This window comes from Anastrepha obliqua, chromosome 4 (genome assembly GCF_027943255.1).
Source record: "Anastrepha obliqua isolate idAnaObli1 chromosome 4, idAnaObli1_1.0, whole genome shotgun sequence".
NCBI lineage: Eukaryota > Metazoa > Arthropoda > Insecta > Diptera > Tephritidae > Anastrepha > Anastrepha obliqua.
This window is the reverse complement of record NC_072895.1, coordinates 27,571,896-27,589,507: the sequence shown is the minus strand read 5'-3', so window position 1 is coordinate 27,589,507 and position 17,612 is coordinate 27,571,896. Positions and strand designations below refer to the sequence as shown.

The window sequence follows — 17,612 nt, the reverse complement described above, 5'->3', positions numbered from 1 at the left end:
GTGACACGGTGCGTTGTTTTGATGAAACAAAATTTCTCTCTTTGCCATATGCGGACATTTCTTTGCAATTTCAGAATTCAAACGCCCCAGTAACGCTATGCTATATTCACTTTTGATGGTATTTTCCTTCTCAAGATATTCAATGAATATCACATTCCAAAATACCCAAGCCATAACCTTTCCAGCCGATTGCTGTGCTTTCTGGCGCTTAGGACGACGTTCACCAGTTACTGTCCACTCAGATAACGATCATTTTTTTTACTCTGGAGTGAAGTGATGCATCCATGTTTCATCCATTGTCACATACCGACCCAAAAATTCCGATTTATTACGTTTCAACATGGCCAAGCACTACTCAGAATCATCAACACGTTCTTGTTTTTGGTCAATAGTGAGCAAACGCAGCTTTCTCATAGTGAAATGCTGATGAAATATAAAGCCAAGACGTTCTTTTGATATCTTTACGATGTCAGCTAACTCACGCAACTTCACTTTTCGATCACTCAAAATGATTTTGTGAACTCTTTTAATGTTTTCTGGTGTTACCGCCTCATTTGGACGTTCACTGCGTTGTACATCGTCGGTGTCTCTACGACCACGTTTGAAGTCAGCAAACCATTGTTTTATTGTTGTTTCTAATGGAATGGAGTCCCCACAACACTTTTCAAGCCATTGCTTCGCTTGAACTGCATTTTCCCCTTCAAGAAATCAATAAGCAGTGCATAATTAAAACACGAAATTATTTTTGATCCACTGCTTAGGAAAAAACAAAAGTAGCGTCACTCTTAGCACAACTACTCACGATCTAATGAATGGAATATCATGAAATTTTAACAACTGACTTTTAAGGTTAGTACTAACTGAAAAAGAGGTGAATGCAATAAAACTAGTGCCATCCATGTGTTAGGGCCGGTACTTTTCAGCCCATGTTTACCATAGCTATCCATAAGGAAACTACGAACCGCTTTTTTCCCTAGTTCACTTCTCTCGGGAGCATGGGGCCTCGACAAGACTTGCCTTGCGTTGGTTTCGTTAATCTATTTGATTTCTGACAAGGTATGTGATTAGACTGCCGCTATCAGTCCTAAGTAGCGGGAATACCCATCTGTCTTGCCTTGCTTAGGAACAACGTCTTCTTACTGCTTGGAGCGCCATCTGTGTGTCACATTTTTCTACCAGAAGGATCACACAAATGGTTGAGGACTTCGCTAAAGTTGATGTGTCTGCGCTATTACCGCGGTTGCTCGCTTCCTCTTGCTGGCCCCACTTGATGCAATATGCAGCTGTGTGCTTTCATTTGATTTTGCTTGTTTTTAGCGGCCACAAGGCAAATAATGCGCGGATGGAAAGGATAAGTTTTTGGGTTTGAGGAATGAGATTTTTTTTATTTCTTAGATACAGGCAAAGTAGGTAAATTTGGAAAAGTGCGAGGACCGTGCTTTACGCTTTCGTTTAGCGCAACCAAATTTAAAATACACAAATTGTTAAAAAAATTTTTTTTTATTAAATAACAGTAAAAAATACAAAGGGAATAAAAATCAGTTGGAGGACGGGCACAGCTACATAACTTTTGCAATATAATTTTATATAATTATAACTAAATATAAAACATTTTTTTTTTTTAATTTCATACTACTTAGCATATAAATGTAGAGGTAAATGCAATTTTAAATAATTTCTAATTTCACAATGATAAGCAATATATAGTAAATATATAGTAATCGCATAGTTCCATAGGTTCTATACAGACAAACTGCACGTAAATATTTTCACTGTCATAGTAAAATGAGTTATTGTCATCATTCGAGTTTAGTAACTATCAATTAACGTAGTGCGGCGTTGCAAACGATTTTTTTACAAATTTGACTTTCTTCTTGATCAATTAAGGGGACAGATACCTGTAAAATTTCGACATAAAAAAATATTTTTTTTCATAAAATGTTAATATAATCCTTTAAGAATATGTCAAAAAATGTTTAGAACGTAAATTTTTCATATTATAGATCGTCAACCGTGACGACTCTATGCTTTGCGTTCGAGCGCTGGGAGAGGTATAGTTACGTTGTATTCAAAATTTAGACGCGTTTTTCTCAAAACTATTATATATTTTTCGAATTGGCGTGCACGATAACTCGAAAAGTGATTGACTGATCTCCCTGAAATTTTGCACACATCTTTTTTATGATATTACTTTCTATGTGAATTTACAAGTTTTCGAAAATTTTTCGAAAAAATAATTTTTTCGAAGCAAAAGTAGTAGGAAAATTCGGCCCAAAATCCATTTTTTTAAGCATTTTATTTCGCGAATTTTTTTTCCACTTTTTTTTTAAATTCATATAGAAATTATGACATTAATAACCAAAAAAATTTTCGTTTTTTGGTATTCAGGTCACTGACGCTGATTGAGAAGTTCCGCTGCGACCTGGAAGAATTGAGTGTACATCCGCCATTTCAAATGATTAAAATAAAAAAAAAATGATAATATTATTTTAATGTATAAATAAACTGTTTGCCAATTTTGAAAAAAAAATATATTGACTTCTTCATTTTAAATAATTTTACTGAAAATCAGGGAAAATATGGCCGTTTACAGGTATCTGTCCCCTTAAAATAAAAAATATATTTGTTTGACTTAAAAAAAAAATATACAAAAATTGCTTAGCCTAAAATAAAACAGCAAATTACAATTTAAATAGATTTTCACTAACTACACTTCACTTCGCACACACACACACAAGCGTGTTGCGTTTGTTCGTGCGCAAAATAACTACTTCTTAGTCAGGAGCAATTCATCAGACGGCCCAAGACGGCCAAGGAATGTCTGCTTTCACTTAATTCCACACGTTAATTCCTACAAACATTGCTACTAATTTCAAATTAATAAATCATTTACTTTGCATTTATACAACATTTTCGCGATTAATATTTGCATATCAAAATAATTTACATATCCTAGCTATTGTACATAGTGTCGTCAAAAAAAGAAAACAAAAACACAAAAAAAAAATACAAAATTCAATCAAAAATTGTGCATTCCGAATTTACAATGTATGTGTACATGTTGGTATGTATGTATGTATATGTAGTGTTTTCAATATTTACACAATGGCTTTAACTTTAAACTTAAACATATTAGTTTAGTAGACTTTCGACTTCTTCACCGCCGCTCGCTCTCACAGCGACTTCTCGTGTTGTATCGTCCAGCGCTGCGTTTCGCTGTCATTATCGCAGCGTGTCACCTGTATATAATCCGAACTGCGCAATTCCTGGTGATCCAAACACAAGCCGCTATTTACATGTATCAAACGTTCATCCTGATAGTCCCACTGTTCATTATAGTCATCGTTGTCCATGCACGGCACCATCTTCACGTCTCGCGACTCCCCATCGCCGTGCGGCACCGTAGCACAGCTTAACTCATTTCGCAGCACTTGCGAATTGGTGAGCGAGAAGAATTGCGATTTCGTCAACGTTTTGGCACACCAGAATATGCCCAAATTATAGGGTTTCTCATTGCTCTGCGACAAATCGTCCACACACAAGTCTTTGCTCAGTGCGCGTATGCGACCGTATGCGACAACATTTTTATTCGGTAGGAATTTCTCCGGATAGATATTTTTCAAATACCAATCGAAACTTTTGCAACGCAATTTTTTGCGCAACATCACGCGATGTGTGACATCGCCAATGTCCGGATGAAATTTCATATCGGGTCGATTGAGGAAGAAGAGATTTACGTATTCGTCCATCCAAACGAGCGCCATGCGTGCCGTGTTGATGCCATGCGTGTCCCGATCATTTGGGAATCTGGAAGTGAGTGGGGAATGAACAATCAGTGTTTAATTAAGCGAAAACAAAGAGATTCGCAAAATACAGGGTGGGCCAAATAAGAACTACTAATGTTAAGCACAAATAACTTTTTTTATTTTTTGACATATAATATTTATTTTTCTCCTTTTGGGCGGCCGCCGTAGCCGAATGGGTTGGTGCGTGACTACCATTCGGAAGTCACAGAGCGGACGTCGGTTCGAATCTCGGTGAAACACCAAAATTAAGAAAAACATTTTTCTAATAGCGGTCGCCCCTCGGCAGGCAATGCCAAACCTCCGAGTGTATTTCTGCCATGAAAAAGCTCCTCATAAAAATATCTGCCGTTCGGAGTCGGCTTGAAACTTTAAGTCCCTCCATTTGTGGAACAACATCAAGGCGCACACCACAAATAGGAGGAGGAGCTGGGCCAAACACCCAGAAAGGGTGTACGCGCCAATTATAATATATATATTTTTCTCCTTTTGTAGGTTATAATTGAATTGTTGGAAATTTATTATGGAATCCTACAGTACAACACAACGCGTTAAAATTAGTTTCTTACACAATTAGCCACACAAATTGATTTTTTAAATAATGTTTTGATGTCGGATGAAGCGCATTTCCATTTAAATGGTTAAGTCAGCAAACAAAACTGTAGATTGTGGGGCTCTGAAAATCCAATGGCAACAACCAACATCAGTTGCACCCATCTAAATGTACTGTTTGGTGCGGTGTTATGGCCACTAGAGTTATCGGTCCATATTTCTTCGAAAATGAGGATGAAACGCCGGAATCGATTTCAGGAGCTTCTTACAGAACATTGATTGAAAACTTTTTGCGGCCAATGGCGGAGCAGTATCCTAATTTGTGGTTTCAACAAGATGGAGCAACTGCGCATACTGCTAGGCAAACTATGGACCTGCTGCGTGAAATTTTTGACGAACGTCTGATTTCCAAAAATTCAGATTTCCCTTGGCCACCTCGTTCGCCAGATTTGACTGCGCCCGACTTCTTTTTATGGGGATATTTAAAAGACAAAGTGTATCTTAATAAACCAGAGACTATTAGACAGCTGAAGCAAAATATTCGAGACGGCTCAGTAGCCTTCCACCAGAAACATTATATGGTGTAATGGAAAACGCATTAAAAAGAGCCAATCTTTGTATCGAGAAAAATGGTGAACATTTGTCTGATGTAATATTTCATATATAATTTCCATAAAATATATTCAATGTATAAAAACAATTAACCAAAATAAATTATTATTGCAAAAGTTATTTGTGTTTAACATTAGTAGGTCTTATTTGGCCCACCCTGTACTTGTATGCTGGTATGTTCACACTTTAATTGAACTGAGAGCAGAAAGAAATGCCCGCAAATAAAACACAGCCGTACTTGTTTCAATATTTAACAATCGCTTGAATACCCAAAAAACAGGAAGTGTCAATAATCAAAAAATTTACTTAAATGTATAGAAATATCGCTTTTTGTGTGCTAACAGCTGCTAAGTAACAAAGAAAGTTATGCAGGTGTTTTTTCTTCTTTGTATTCGACATTCGATTTTAATACTTTTATTTAAACAATATGGGGTAATAGGCCACATGCGTGAAAAAACGCTTTATTAATGTCGAACTAAAAGATGCAAGGAAGAGTATTCAAACTTGCCAGATTTTTTCAATAATTTTTATTTTTTTTTTATTTTTTTTTTTTGGTGGATGAGGTAGGGTTCGAAATGCCTTCGCACTTACAGCGATCGTCGTCTACTGCGTCGAGTGGAGTGGCCACTAAAACAATCCCTCCTCCTCTTCTGAGGAGACTCATTTACCAGCACTACTTTCTGCATTACTTCTGTTATATAGACAAATCATAGATCGTTTGCACGACAGTCGGTTCTACGTTACCGAAACGACCCGGATTTATATCCGCCCAAGGACTGTCACTCCAGCAGCATTCCCCGTATGTAAGTATGGGGAATGTTTATGCTGCTACAACAACAACAACAACAAATCATAGATACATGACTTCTGCAGAAGCTGTCTAAAAGTACGTTCACATATGCAGTGATTAGCGGTAGGTCTGTTCATGAAGCAAGTTTTGGTGTTCATGCATCCAGGAAACTTACAAAGTAGGAGAAAGTGAGAGAGCAAAATGACAATTCATTTTGAGGGGAAGTTGCAAGTTTTTACTCGATACATTTTTACTTGTAAGAATTTGCAAGTGAAAAAAACAGCTGATCACAAAGTAAAAGTAAAAATAAACACGAATGCAAATTTGGGAATTGAGTCAAAGTTCTAATTTTAAATTAAAATGGTGATTAAAATGGAGAACCTAAGTAAATATATTTTAGATAAAATTGATAAGGTTTATTTGAAGTCAGATATTAAATAGGAATGAGTCTTAAATAGAAATGAGAGGTATGCACATTCCCATGGCAGCCGTTTTTACGTTGCCGGAAGAACTCGGGTTTTTCCCAATCAAGCCACAGCCTCCAGTCACCGTTGCTGCAATTTCCGAAATACAAATCGAAAGCATTAAAGTTCACTTTTGTAGTTTATGCTTGTACTTCTTGGTTATTAACTAATTTGCCAATATACATTCCGTCAAAAACATATCGGGAATTGTTCATTTAAATAGCGCGCGTTACACATTTGTTTAATTTTTGTTTGCTGGAATGTTGGTACAACTGCCCTCTATAGTGTTGCAGAGTTTGAGGTCTGTCAATTAACTTGTTCTTGGAATCTGAATATACCAGTCACCCTCGCGTATGCTCTGCGATTTTCACTATGGATAAAAATATCGAACAAAGAAGTTGTCTTAAAGTTTGTGTTTTGAAGAGATTTCGTGCGCCGATCGTTGAAAATATTGCAGAGAGCCTATGGCGAGTGTGCTTTATCAAAAATACGGCTCTACGAGTGGTATAAGGCTTTTGCAGAGGGCCGAGAAGTCGTGGAAGATTTACCCCGATCTGATCGCCCAACAACGCCTTCAGAGGATGAAAACGTCGACAAAGTCGGGGAAATGGTGCTGGAAAACCATCATTTAAGTTAGAGGGAGGTAGCTTGCGATCTTAGCATATCTCACGAAACAATTCGCAACTTTTCACACCATCAATGAGGCATGAGACGCGTGCCTGCTCGACTCGTCCCAAAAGAGTTGAATTTCTTTCAAAAAATTTATCGGAAGAAGGTGGCTGAAGACATGCTTGAGCAAGTGAATTCGGATAGAACGTTTATCCAGCACATCATACCAGTCACAACAGGTAATGAAACGTGGGTATATGAGTTTGACATGCAAACCAGTCAACAGGCGGGTGAATGGCGCTATACGCATAAGCCGAAACCCAAAAACCACGTCGAAGTGGGTCAAAAGTAAAAATCAGGCCACTCGTTTTCTTTGATTTTCTTTGGTGGTGTGCATTCAAAATTCGTTCCAAATGGTTCTACTGTAAATAAAGAATATTATTTGGAAGTTATGCGACGTTTCAGAGAGAATGTGCGTAAGAAACAGCCCAATTTGTGGAAAGAAATCTCATGGATCTTGCATCAAGATAACGCCCCGCCTCACAAGGCTCATATTGTGAACACTTTTTTGACTAAAAACTCGAGAAACATCATCGAACAACCACCCCCAGTGACTTTTTCCTTTTCCCAAAACTTAAACTGCCACTCCGCGACCGCCGCTTTGAGTCGATAGAGGTCATTAAGAAGAATTCGCTGAAGGAACAGAAAATGATCTCTTCAAACGCGTTTAGAAGGTGCTTTGATGACTGGAGTAATCGTTGCCATATGTGCACTGCTTGGAGTGGAGCCTATTTTGAAGGCGACAAACTGAATTTTGATGATTAAACAATTATTTTGCGTTTTATTGAACAATTCCCGGTACTTTTTTTGACAGAATGTACATACATACATAGACGGAAGCAAGGAAGAAAGGCGTGATTGCCTCAACAATACAATTGCTAATGGAATGTCCTTCATCTGACAACGGTGATGAAATGGAACAAATTATTGAAGACAAAATAAAATCAGGTGATGCTAAGCTCGTTTTTTTTTGTTTGTTTCCCGCCAACAATTTAATCAGCTGTTTGTAAAACATGCAAATTGTTACTGATTTTGCGTTCATGTACTGTTTTTGATATTTGTCTCTTTGAGAGCGAATCCTCGGAAACTAAGTTACTGGCAAGTTTCTGGATAATTTTTACATGAACAAACCTATAATAAAACAATATTTGACACAATTACGATTAATTTTCTGCGCCACTGCGAAAATTGAAATTTGAAAAAGACCAGCCAAGAAGCACCGAGAGAATGGTAACTGCCCAAAACACTCAGTCTAAAAAGCTCATTGTATTCAGAGCTCAGGAAAGTTAGATAGATAGTCAAAGAGGAAAGGAGAGAAGTGACAGAGAGCAAGATGATGGGATAGAATAGAGACAGACAGAGATAGCTAGTCTTGCGAGTATTTTCCAGATACTTTAGGAAATCTGAAAATATCCTCCAGTTTGAGAGAACAAATTTTACGTATTCTCATGACATTGGAGAGAAAATGCTCACTGCTATCCGCCTTCTCCGCAAACCGCAATCCGCCTCCTTGCAACGAACTAGAAGAGAGGGAAACTCTTGAACACCTTCTATGTTCTTGCCCTGCATTAGCTAGAACCCGAATAAAATGTTTAGGTTAGAATGTCTCTCGGGGTTAAAGCTTCAGAGCTTACTTAGATTCGCCAAAGACGTAGGCTTATTACAAGAAGCCTACCCTACTAAGGGTCAAGCTACATCTGGTACCACTAAGGATCAATAGGTCTATGTGATGGCTTTCAGCCAGCCAGGTCAACCTAACCTAACATATCCGCCTCCCCTAAGCAAATCCGGTCCTCAAGGATTCCAATGGTGGTCATAGGCTGACCCTATGAATTGTGTCTCGTAACAATACCGTATTTTTTATCAACTTTTAGGAAAAAGTTACCATACATACAATCATTTGTATTTTTACAGTTATTTCTATAGTCGGGAGAGACAGTTATTATTTCAACTTACTCGTAGGGATGAAAATCGCGAAATACGTGGCCCACACGCGAACAAGGTATCGTCTCAATTGTGCCTCCGCATTGCCAGATTCTAAAAGACATCTCTAGATTTTCACCGCCCCAGCCATCCATCTGTAATAATAAAAAAAAAATGTTTAATAAAATATATGAATTATTGCCTATATTTCACTATGACGCAATTAATGTGAGGTTAATGTTAAAAGACACGTTCACCGCAATATTTTCGCCAGTATTAGGAAACATAAGTTTAATTTGAGAAAACTAAAAGAACCCTTTCCACCATTCCGAATTCACAGAGAGAAGGTAGGTTCGAATCTCGGTAAAACACCAAAATTAAGAAAAACATTTTTCTAATAGCGGTCGCCCCTCGGCAGGCAATGGCAAACCTCCGAGTGTATTTCTGCCATGAAAAAAGGTCCTCATAAAAAAAACAAAAAATCTGCCGTTCGGAGTCGGCTTAAAACTGTAGGTCTCTCCATTTGTGGAACATCAACACGCACGCCACAACACCCAAAAAGGGTGTACGCACCAATTATATATATGTATATATATGTATATATATATATTAGGCCGGGTCGATTTGTGGGGAGGCAAAAAAATCGTCCATTGCTCTGTGAAAATCATATTCTAGGGATCACAATAAGAAACTTTGCCGAAAGAACCATACCTCTAAAACGAATTCTGATGTCCCCCAATTTGGGTCGAACTTTTTAGTTTCTTTTCTCATGTAAAGGCCAAAAATGGTGATATTTTGAAATGATTGTGTGGGGAGCACTCTAAATGGTCAAAGTGGGATTTTTCGTTCGACCCAAATTGGGGGACATCAGAATTCGTTTTAGAGGTATGGTTCCTTCGGCAAAGTTTCTTATTTTGATCCATAGAATACGATTTTGACAGAGCAATGAGCGATTTTTAAATCGACCCGCCCTAATATATATATATATACATACATAGAAAAATTTAAATTTAAATAACAAAATCGCGTAAGCGGTTATCGCGCCAATTAAGAAGATTAAGCAACAAACATTTTTTGATTTTTTACTTATTTTTTACTATCACTTTTAATAGACGCTCAACCTCTATTCCTACAACGCTCTGTGCAAAATTACCGTTCATCGCAAAAATGCTAAAAAAGTCTTCTTGCAGCTACCTCAAGACGCGTGCCGCCTCAACAATCAGAGCACGCGATAAATATTCATTGAGATATTTTTTTTTTCTATAAATGCAGTGTCAAGTTTTCCAAGATCCGTGTGAAATTTCGTTGCTCTATTGTTACATCTAATAAACTAACAAAAAACAAACAATTCTAATGCGAACGAATGTGACATCGACTACTTTGAGGTCTTCACGCTAGCGCTGACGGCGGTTGGCGCTTGGCGCATGCGCAATTGCGCAATTCATTTCCCATTAATATCAGTAGTACTGTTATTTAATAGTCACAATGCATGGAAAGTGCAAGTCTTTACAGTGCTAAAATAACTTACTATAACTAATCCATCAAAATACCGTTGTGAACGCATCAACTAACACCAATTGCTGCCGTCACCCAACACCACTCACCTGTTCATCATAACTGCCACTCTCCCAGAAATAACGCCGATCGATGGCGAAAAGGCCACCCGCCATGGTCGGACTGTAGGCAGGGCATATTTGTCGCGGTTGCTTGCATTCACGCAATTGACGTTTCTTCTCGCGATCCGATACATCAATCCAATCGAAATGGCCCGACCACTCGAAACCGCCTACCTGGAACGATTTGAAGCCGTTCGTGCTGTATTGGAAATCTTTCGAATCGATCACATCAATAATCGGCACCAACACACTGGTGCGTGACTCCTTGATACGCTGCAACAGAGGCTCACACCAACCGACATTCGCTTCACAATGGGCGTCAAGGAAGATTAGCACATCGCCGGTGGCAATGCGCGCACCAGCCAAACGGGCGCGTATCAAACCCAGCCTAGAAGATGGAGCAAGCAAAATAAGACAAAGTTAACTAATTATTGCAAATAAAATATCAAATAACTTGGTAAACTGACACAGAGGCGACGCAGTAATTACAAGCGCGAAGAAGTGGGCAGTTGAAATTACTGCATCAACAACAAATATATATAAAATATGTATTCTATTTCATTGCAGGTATCAGATTTTATTTTGCACTGCAAGCAAGGCACTACTAAATATGAGTTAGAAAAATATAAAATAATAAAAATATAAAACAATTGCGCTAATAAGACTTCCTGCTCTCACAAAGTGCGTTTCGGCGGTGCTCGTGTGCATGTGAGTATGCCAAGTAGTCGCCGTTGCGTGCAATGACGTTTGGAAAACAAAACAAATAAAAAAAACAGCTACTTTGTTTCAGCCGCTGCGCCACATATTCAAATTAAAAGCAGACACACAAAGTAAAGAAATGTTAAGCAACTGCCAGCGACAAGTTAGCCACGAAGCCAAACTAAATTACAGACATATAAATGTTACATACCCCCATCTACAAATGTTTGTATGTACAAGCAAAATAGAAAAGTTGCTTAGCAAACTAGTAAACCATGGCGAGTGGATGCGACGCACGGTGCGGTGGCTAGCGCTTCACACGTCAATCGACTTAGTATTGAAATGCTGAAGATGATGATTACCATTCGATGAATTTAAATACAACACGATGAGTACCGAATACAGCATCAACTCTACACTCATACATAATATACAAATCTGTGTGTACAAGCGCAGAGCAAGTTTCGAAATACTCGTAGCCATAAAGCGCGGTGCATCTTCGGCGGCGCTATGACGACAGTTGACATGTGGCATTTAGGCCAAATGCGAAGTAAAAGCTTATTGACCTCCAAGCGGCAATATATATTTTGTTAGCGACACCGCGGAAGTTACCCGCCGTAACCGCTGAATTGTTTAGTCGCAAATATTGGCAGTGCAATAAAATGCAAGCAGAACGCCAGTTGCGCCTCAATATTGTTGCTAGCTCGGTTAGACTATTGCGATTGCTGTCGGCTATTCATTGCGCAAATGCTCATTCGCTTTTGGCCCGTCGGTTATTGCTTGATCTTAGCAAGCGCGAAGCATCTTTTTAGTACCGTTTATGAGTAGCTTGACCCAATGAACTGATCATGTACACATTGTTTCCTAGGTAAACAGTAGATATGTATGTATGTATGTATTTATTAATCCGAGTCAGTTCATTCATTAGATTGTAGTTGTGTATGCAGCTACTTTTAAAATCGTATAAACTTTTGTGTGAAATAGTAATTGCTTTCCGGAGTTAAAAAGCGTAAAATTCTTAGCGACAGCAGCACGTGTGTGAGTATAAACGAAGCAGTAGTCATGTCGAATACAAAAATATCACTGCCTTATTAGAAGATTTACACGTGTGCTTAGGTACAGGCATACGGTTTGGGCTTTAAAAGTGTCGCCTTTGATCTATTTCAATTTTGCTATTGATACATGATTCAATGATAAAAGGTTTGCTCAGTAAGCAACTTTCTCGTTCCCTCTTGACAAATCGGCTCCCTTAGCAAGACACTGGGTTGCTAGCTCTAGAAATTTTGAGTAAAAGTGGAGGAAAAGTGAAATTTGTGGAAAAAACATTTCATTTTCAAATGGTTTGTTTACGAGCAACAACTCGCTAAAGAGTTTTCATCGGTATGTTCAGGACTATGGTAGTATCACATGAAATACATACCGCTTAAGTCGGGACATGATAGAGTAATTGAGGCAATCCGAGATCAGATGTGGTGATTTAGACGGAATTCATGTTTTGCAAAGAGGTAGCATTTCCCAAAGAGCTACGACAGGGAGTATAATTGGATAGTCCCGACGCGATCGATAACATTTCAGACCTCAATATAAAAAAGTTAGGATTTACGGAACTGGTTTCCAGTGAGACCACCTTCCCATGGATGGCTGAAGTGCCCAGAGGAGACTTAGCAAAGCACAGTACCAGCATGAAAAAGCTCCACATAAAACTGTAGGTCCTTCCATTTATGGAATAACATCAAGACGCGCGCTACAAATAGGAGGAGGAGCTCAGCGAAACCCCTAACAGAACTGCACGTGCCAATTATTTGTTTATTTTTAACAAAAAAGTTTCATACTGGCGAAACTTTGCAACTTCGCGATCGGTTTTTAATTTAGAAATTAATTCAGAAAATAAAATCTTGGATTAGGTGAAATAATTTCTTGTTTGAATATAAGATTTGGAAATTTCCGCTAATACCTTCTATTTGTACCATTCTTTACTTTCAAATATTAATTAAAATTTATTTTTAAACCATTCGCAGTTTTTTTCCATTTAAGTAAAGAAATACTTTTTTGCTATCATTTTAACCAAAAAGGATTTAATTTGTTCCACTTTATTCACCTTCTTAAATACAACCTTTTGTAAGGGAGTGTCAAAAATCGAATGTCAGTAGTGAGCATACCTTTAATAATTGAATCATGCTATTGATATAAAATATTGTTGCTATTTGAATGGAGTAGCAATTTGATACAGATTTCTCTATCTTTTTTACAGATTTCTCATATACATACAGATTTCTCTCAACATAAAAAACAAAATGTATACTCCAAAAAAATTAAAAATTTGCTACTAGAATGACACTGGCTAAAATATAGAGCAACAGCGAAATTTTGCTGGAGCGATCTTTTGCCGGATATAATTATAGGAGGAAGAGCTCAGTCAAACACCTAACAGAAGTGCGCGCGCTAATTATTTATTTTATTTTTTTAAATGTTCCGAAAACATAGACCCAACTGTCTTGTAAATAAATTTCCGATTTGTGAATTGCCACGTTTTGCCAGCACAGGCTAATCAGAATCGAGTGCATGTAGGTCGTCTGCATTCTCTGTTCACGCTTCAATAGTTTGAGCCACTTTGCTTCTTCATATTGTGTAGTTGTCTATCGAAATGATTACATGAAATAGATTGTATTATGAAGGTGTGTGGCACACCTTAGTTTGAAGTTTGTGTGCATATATGCACATATATACACATCATACACAGATTCTCAGCTAGGCCAGCATATTAGCTACCGTTCTATTACATTTACCACTTCCTAAAAACACCTACAATTATCTCTTATACTTGCTAAAGCTCGCGAAAACGTGCATCACGAATTACATAAAATAATAATCGGAACACCAAACATACATATAGCACCGGTAACACAATGGTGCCTAGAACTCTAAGTGAGATCTTTTTACTGATCTACAACTCTAAGTGCGTCCCTTTTACTGATCAGCCAGCAGTACTTAACCTAACCATCTCTTCTACTTACCGATTCTTCAAACGCAGCACCTGCACTTTTCCATTCGGTATTCTTGAACTGGTGTAATAGTCCAATTTGCCATGCAGTTCCTCATTTGCGCTACCATCGTCGACCAGAATTATTTCCTTCAGCACTTTGTCATTGCAGGTATTCAAGGTGCTGTGCACCGTACGTACCAGCACTGAGTATGGCTCGTTGTAAAAAATCACAATCACACTTGCGCTAGGTAGTGTTGAAACATCGAAGGTCTGCTTCAAACACGCCGGATGACGCGAATCAGCTAAAGTTCGATTATACGACAGCCGTTCGCTGAGTTCTTCATTTAACGATATCTTTTTGTAGATCTCATCGCCACGCCGTGCCGCTTCTCCACTCAAATGCGCTGCCGTGCCGAGCGCACCCAGCGCAGGGTTCTGCTTTTCCAAATCCAAACGTATGCTTAGCTCATAGGACGAATCGGTTGGACGTGAGGATTGATTTGGTTTCTTTAGAATTTCATTGTCTTCAGGACGATCAAGTACACGATGTCGTGGATTTGTGTGCACTCTACGTTCAGCTTGGCGCTCTTTGGGTAGTACATCGTTCTCCTCCAGCTGGTCCTTCAATTTCGCAGCTTGTAGTTGCTGTGTTTGCCTTACGGTGTCTTCTACTTGCAGCACTTTAATGTAAAGTATAAAGCAAAGAGCCACCAACGCAAAAATGATTATTTTGCCGTAGAAGGAACGAAAGGAACGTAGCATTTTTAGTTAGTTTATTGTGCTAAGGCTAGCTGAATGAAGTATAGACGAGGTGGAGTGTACAATGATGGCAAATTGTGGGTGTAGTTTTATTTATGTTCCCGTATTGAAACTGAAAGGAGTAGGGATTTGAATTGTACGCTGACGACGGTATACGCATTACCACCATACACTAGTGAACTGCAGTACGTAGTTGGGCTAACAAAAAAAAAAGTTTGTCCGCGGCTACGTGTCTAAGTATTTCAACTTAAACATCTGCGACGCAGCTATCACAAAATTTCCAACTTTCGTTTTAAATTCTTGAACAATCCAAATGGAACTTTATGCTAATATTAATTCATTAGGTGTTTGGCTGGTTCGCTTAGTCGGCGTTTAGTTTGCCTTTCTTTTGCTATGGCACAATTTTTTAGAAATCCAAATCCAGTTTTACCGCTAACACAGTGTTTACATCGATCGGAACGAACCGTCGCTGCACGACCGTCTGCTTGATGTGGCCAAAACGTACTAACATAATAACTGAGTCTCACAAACCGCGACTTCTGGCTCACGATTCAACGCCACCATAACCATCTCCACTCAGCACAACAGCATTAACGTTTTACTTCTTTTTTACACCGCTAAGCAGCTGCTGGAGACGTCAGTACGACCACTGTGATAGTGTCGCAGCGGCTACTCTTTAGCTTTATATGGTTGTTTTAAGTATTCTTATTTCCTGCTATTTGTTAAAGCTCTTTTCGCTTAGCTCTTTCATCACAAATTTGCTGAACGTTCTCAGACCAGTTTGGGTTTCGCAGGTATGCAATCATTTAGCTTTAATTTTGTTTTCCTTTTGCGTTTTCCATTTATAAGCCTTTAAAAACACAAAGTAGCGAATATTACATATATCTATAATGGTATTCTATGTACTAAATGCAATTCTGAAATACTGTATTATTTTCACATTTATTTTTTGACCGGCTGCGAGAAAAAATATGTTTCACTTTGGCGACTGGTAAAAAAAGTGGTTGAATGAATTTTGCGGTCGTATAACATCGTTACTGCACCCACAATTGTTGAATGTAATGTTGACTTTGTTGTTATTGTTTCCTGTTGCTTTCGTTTGCTGTTTGACGTTTGCTCAGAATTCTGCGGCATTGTGGAATTTATGTCGTTTTTGTTTTGTTTACCGTTTCCGACGAAATTTCCCCATTTGCAATGTTGCTTCTTTAACAAGAGTCATTCAAATATATTGGGTTTAAGGGCAAATATTTATAAATTGCTATGACGATACATTTACGACTTTAAGATTTAATTAAAATTGACAAGGAAAATACAAAAAATTACTTTAGCATATTGCCGAACAAAATATGCAAAGAGCTGGTAAATCCGATCAATGTTATTGAAGCAATAAATAGCATGAGCCTAAAAGGCACATTTGCCAAAATGAAATTATAACTATGAAAAAAAAAAGGAAAATGGTTTTCTGTGTGTGGTTGTTAAATCATGGAATTTACTATTCGGAGAACGGCAGATCTGTGATTGCAATGCATTGTGTCGTTGGAGACATGGCCTAAACTATAAATATTGAAGATGTTTTCTCCTCAAAATGTATGGGTGGTACGAATATTCAGGTCCGGCCTTTCGGAGCTAGTTTAACTATGCTTTCTAAATTTAAATCCTGAACTTAAAAATGCGGTTATCTTTTTTACTTTGCTCTCTGCAACAACTTTCATAATCTTTTTTTAGGCACAAATCCACACAATTAAAATTATTGAGCAATAATATTGTGCAATAGAAGTTTTTCTGAATACACCACTGAATACAACACTGCACTATTCAACAAAATTGTTTCCACTGAATTCAAGTTGTCTGCTTTTTTTTTCTTCTTCATTATTGAATAAGATGACAAATCCAAAAATATTATATAAAATATGCTCAGAACCGGTAGAACGCATGACATTTATACCTGCCACGCTCATATCGAAGTGTGGTAAATAAAAATATGTCTAACTCGTCAAAGTAATATCCGAGCTAGCATCTAGCAAGGTATTTTCGAGTTTTGGCGCGCGAAATTAGCAACTGTGGAAGGGTCATGGGTGAAGTAGCCCACTATATACAATATAATTAATTAGCCAATGGCATTGAATATTCATTTCTCACCACTGTATGTATATGATACTGAGGGACAGTTCTTCAGTGCTAGTGTGTACGAAGACACATTCATTAAAGGTGGTAGCGCTAAATCAACGAAATTGATTAGTACGTTTGATTGTCAAAGCAAAGTACATATTGGCAAAATAGAAAATAAAGAATGAATTCGCCTTGTTTCGTTCTGGGCTGGTAGCCACATGGCCACGGCCAAAGAAAAAACAAATCAGCTGATTTACCGATACCACCCAAGGCGAATTAGATATATAAGATGGCGCCCTTAAAAAACAGTTAAGCTATTTTTCGCGATTTTGACAAGTCTGAAGCTAACGCAAGGCAAAGCTAACGAACAAAACAAACAAAAGTAGGAAAAATTACATACTGGTGAAAATTCAGTGAATGACTTGGTAGTAATGTGATTTGTGAGATTTAAATGAATCAAACTATTGAAAACGAAGTGACGTGTGCTAAATTGGTAAAGCATAATAAAAAGCCTCCAAATGCAGTTTGTTTGCATTTTTTATTCGGAAGACGCCGTGGCAAGAAATTATGTGTGTGTGCGTATAATTTCTTGTGTTTGGTTGTTTCCATTGATTTCGCCTACTCTTCTTTGTC

The 17,612-nt window shown here is 38.0% G+C and overlaps 1 protein-coding gene across 1 annotated transcript; it reads right to left on the bottom strand.

The window, feature by feature from the left end:
* Nucleotides 1–2,458: 2,458 nt before the first annotated feature.
* On the bottom strand, nucleotides 2,459–15,931 carry LOC129245531 (polypeptide N-acetylgalactosaminyltransferase 1). Its single transcript, XM_054883735.1, has 5 exons — nucleotides 15,914–15,931; nucleotides 14,143–15,720; nucleotides 10,418–10,817; nucleotides 8,847–8,968; nucleotides 2,459–3,807 (listed from the first exon to the last, which is right to left on the bottom strand). Exons 2-5 carry the CDS (start codon nucleotides 14,871–14,873, stop codon nucleotides 3,174–3,176), a joined length of 1,887 nt encoding a protein of 628 aa, XP_054739710.1. The 5' UTR covers nucleotides 14,874–15,720; nucleotides 15,914–15,931; the 3' UTR covers nucleotides 2,459–3,173.
* Nucleotides 15,932–17,612: the final 1,681 nt, after the last annotated feature.